General features: G+C 40.3%; 1 protein-coding gene across 1 annotated transcript; it reads right to left on the reverse strand.

The window, feature by feature from the left end:
- Positions 1-230: 230 nt before the first annotated feature.
- Positions 231-3,337, reverse strand: LOC137500470 (uncharacterized). The gene is made up of 3 exons (XM_068227366.1): positions 2,906-3,337; positions 2,558-2,716; positions 231-647 (listed from the first exon to the last, which is right to left on the reverse strand). The coding sequence occupies exons 1-3, from the start codon at positions 3,335-3,337 to the stop codon at positions 231-233; spliced, it is 1,008 nt and encodes a 335-aa protein (XP_068083467.1).
- Between the last annotated feature and the right edge of the window lie 871 nt (positions 3,338-4,208).

Genomic DNA, 4,208 nt, shown 5'->3' on the forward strand with positions numbered 1-4,208 from the left:
GTCATATAGTAGTGTACAGGGTAAATGATTTTCTAAATAATAATACAGCAATAGCAGACTTACTTTTATTTATCTATTTATTTATTTACAAAAATTATGAAGCGAAATCTGTGCAAGAAAAATATGAAATGAAAAACCTCGGGTCAAAGGAGAAGAAACAACAGTTCTATTAATTCGAGAAGTCTACAGAAGAATTTATTGTATGATTTAAACTTGAGATGTTGAAATATTTATGGATACGGCTCTACAGCATCGAAGTACGCTCTCATTATGGGGTCCTGGCTTCCTGAGGAAGAGGCAGGCAGGCGCCCTTCACCTGTGACGATTCTGGAAGTGGCGTTTAACACTCCCATTTCAGCATAAAAAATAGCGTCATTTATGAGTTTTTGGCAAATAGGTGTTATCGAAGCCGAAATGGACCGCATTTTTTCGGCAACATTTTCCCCAAACGCATCATGAGGTTGCCTTATTTTTTCAATTGGTGTGGGAATGGTGACAGGCTGGTCCATTCGTTTAGATATTTTCTCTAAAACTTGATCCACTCTTGGAAGGGGTCGCTTGAAAGAACGAGATGATCTGGATGATGCTGAACATTGACTCCCAGTGCTCATGTGATCATCATTATCTGCCGAATCTCCATCATTGCTCTGGAAAAAATGAAATGAAAAATGAAATAAAAAATGAAATGAAATAAATAAATAAATAAATAAATAAATAAATAAATAAATAAATAAATACATAAATAAATCATGAAATAAAAATAACAAATACAAAACAAATATATTCTTACAGTAATAATCCATTTATACAAAAGTTGATGATATACGTTATATTTTATTCATCACATTGTAATGTTTTATTGTTCATGTTTCCTTTTCAGATGCCTCATACTGAAGAAGAATGGAGAACGATCGCCCGCCGATTTGAGGATAGATGGTAGTTCCCCCACTGCTTTGGGGAGATCGACGGGAAGCACATTCGGATCGTCCCCCCTCCTGGAAGTGGATCTTATTTTTGGAACTACAAATATTTCCATTCCATTGTACTCGTGGCATGCGCTAATGCCGACTATGTATTTATTTGGTGTGAAGTTGGCACTAACGGTCGGGTAACACATGGTGGAGCATTGAAAACCACTGAATTTTTTGAAAAACTGAACACGGGCCGGCTCAACATCCCTCATCCAGAGCCTTGTTCTGGCAGTGTGACTAGTTTACCATATGTTTTCGTTGGGGATGGTGTTGTATGTCCTCCGCTCTCTTCGCTCAGCGCCAGCCAGCCGCACGCACGCAAGCGTGGATCATTCGAGACTCGACGCGCAGTCTTCAGTGCGCGTGTCTGTTACGTCGTGTGCAGTATATAAGGAGCTCCCTGTCTGTCACTCATGAGGATTCTCCCCAGTGTCCTGCTCCAGAATACACTGAACGTCGAACACGGAGGCTACTCCTCTTAAAAATGTGTCTCGACCAGGTGGACGGAATTCTGGTAGTATGAGGTTTCACCTCAGGTCACTACTCCACTTTCCCGTTCCTTCATCCATGTCGAGCCCCGATGTTGTATGCCACACATCCCCAAGCTCACTCAAGCTCCGACGCACACGTTAGATTCTCTAATTGTGAACATAGCTTTCATTTAGTACAAGCTTATGAACTCAGACACTTCAAGGTAGAAGGAACTCTCTTAGCTAATCTATGCTAGTGCAAATGATAGTTTTCAACTATCACGAACTATATCTTTCCCAAGAACTATCTTTTCAAGATAGCAGTGAGTGTAAATACATTCAGAGTGTACATAGTGTATAGAAACAGAAACTCTCTCAAGATTAATCATCTACTTTGCTTCAAGACAATTTTATGTTTTATTCCTGTACATACTGTAGAATTCTGTGTGAAGCAAAATAAATAAGTTGTGTTCTTGTAAACCTTATCTTGTTTACAACAGATGGGGCGTTTGCTTTGAGGAGCGATTTTTTGAAGCCCTATGGTGAAAAAACATTAACAAGGGATCGCAAAATTTACAACTACCGTTTATCGAGAGCTAGGAGAATCGTGGAAAACATATTTGGAATCATGGCTAATCGTTTCAGGATCTTTCATAGCAGTATAAATTTATCGTTGGATCGAATAGATGTGGTAGTATTGACGTGTTGCGTCTTGCACAATTTTCTTCGGAAAACCTGCCCGACTTATACCATGGAGGAAATGGAATTTGAAGAAGGGATATCACCAGCCGAGACGCTGATGCCGCTACAAACTACCACATCGCGGAATGCACCTGCATCTGCGAAGCTCGTTCGAGAGTTATTCAAACAGTACTTCGTCGGTGATGGTGAAGTGCCTTGGCAAGATGAAAGAATATAAAATGCCATGTTAATCACAAACTTACATAATATGTGCATTAACTTGTTTTCCTCTTGTGCAGGAGACCTGTTTTAGTTCTATGAACTTAATGTTTAAAAATAATTAATGTTGGGGATGTGGTTGATTATGAATGGTTTGACATGAGAAGTTACAAATAAAATGTATTACTCAACTATAGTCACTTATTGTAAATTTACCTCATCTTCCTCAAATGGCATATCATCCAACACCGAAATTACCGAATGACTTCTTCGTGGTATGTCTTGATCTTTTAGGAAGCTCAGTTGGTCGTAGTACCAGAGTTTAGGAACGTGTACACTAGACGGTTCTGTCCCTGTGGTCTGAGATGCCTTTACCTGAAAGTCAAATGTAAGATATACCAATTGAGGAATTCAATACAACATTATTTTATATTACGTAGCCGGTTGAAAATGTGTTAACAATATATACACACAGATACTACCATACACAACCGTTTAGTATTGAATAATAATAATAATAATAATAATAATAATAATAATAATAATAATAATTGCGGCACTTACCTTCCTCAGCTCTTTGTTGTACGACACCCGCATAGAAGCAAGTTTCTTTAGTACCGTTTCCCGGTTCGCTTCAGGATCTTTCGTTTTAAATAATTGCACAAGTCGGTCAAGAGCGTTATTGCGTTTCACTTTGTCGTGATAATCTGCATGAGTCACTTGCCACAGGCAAGGATGGTTGCGATAACTCTCAATCACCTCAAGTACGAAATCGCGCCCGCTAGTAGTACCAGACGACAAGGAGTCTCTTTCAATACTGACAGCAACTTGGATCGGGGATTCCACACACACGGTGAGGCCAACAGATGGCTCGAGTCCAATCGGACCCGCGATTCCCCACACACGGGAAGTCCAATTGATGGCTCGGTGGCTCGGCGCGGTGGACTTTGGATCGGGCGGAAATCCAGCTGTGCCTGCCGAGCCACGCCGATCCATTTAGGATTCCCCACATACGATAGGTTTCTGGATCGGCACCGGGCTAATTGGACTGATGGATCGCTCGTCTGTGGCCGGCTTTAGGGGTGGGGAGCGAGGTAATGACAGTTCCTAGACAAACACACGTGGCTCTTGTCATGCGCTCGCAAGTACCCCAGTCATTCTCCAATTAACGTGAAGACCGCGGATGGATACATGTTCTTCTTTGTTTACATCAATTTCGGTTCTCTCTATGACGACAGAATAGTAAGACAGGAACAACAAAACAAGAAAACGTCAATGCATGGATCAAACAGACAATTTGCGTCGTGACGATGAAAATGATTTAAAATTAAATTAAAGTAAATTCTCCATAGTATGAAATAAAATACTGAACGTAACAGCCACTAAAGATATAAGTCTACGTTGCTCGTTTCTAAATTCCGTAAACATCTCACTCGTAACGTTAAAGATCACTTTACGTCGCTGATACGAAATAACTATTCCCTGGTCATTGGACTCCAATATGTTGAGGAACTGTAATGAAAGTGAATGGAGTCAGTGTGTGTATTTTGAGAATTTCTTCCTTATTTGCTCATTGATTGGCCGTGCGTATGATGGAGACCACCTCGAGGGTCAGAGAGAGTGTTTAGTATTCCTTGCGAGGACCATTATACTACCGGTCGCGGGAAATGATTACAAGGTGCAAGCATACATGGTGCGTACAAAGAAAATGACTGAATATTTATACTTACCATAATCTCATTCAGACTGGCTCCCCGATTAGCTCTCCTTTTATTCTTTTAGGATAACAAGAGAAAATTTCTAATAATGCGTACATAAACTAATTCACTTCATGGGGCACGTCAAGTGTTAAAAGTAGGACAAGTAT

This window comes from Anabrus simplex, chromosome 4, assembly GCF_040414725.1.
Source record: "Anabrus simplex isolate iqAnaSimp1 chromosome 4, ASM4041472v1, whole genome shotgun sequence".
NCBI classification, from domain to species: Eukaryota; Metazoa; Arthropoda; class Insecta; order Orthoptera; family Tettigoniidae; genus Anabrus; species Anabrus simplex.

Bases quoted from the DNA above. Each gene is read 5' to 3' on its own strand.
- LOC137500470 (XM_068227366.1), bottom strand. From the start codon at position 3,337: ATGGATCGGCGTGGCTCGGCAGGCACAGCTGGATTTCCGCCCGATCCA. The intron at 2,717-2,905 runs GTAAGTGCCGCA...TTTGACTTTCAG, and splicing joins ACAACAAAGAGCTGAGGAAG to GTAAAGGCATCTCAGACCAC. The intron at 648-2,557 runs GTAAATTTACAA...CATTTTTTCCAG, and splicing joins TGCCATTTGAGGAAGATGAG to AGCAATGATGGAGATTCGGC.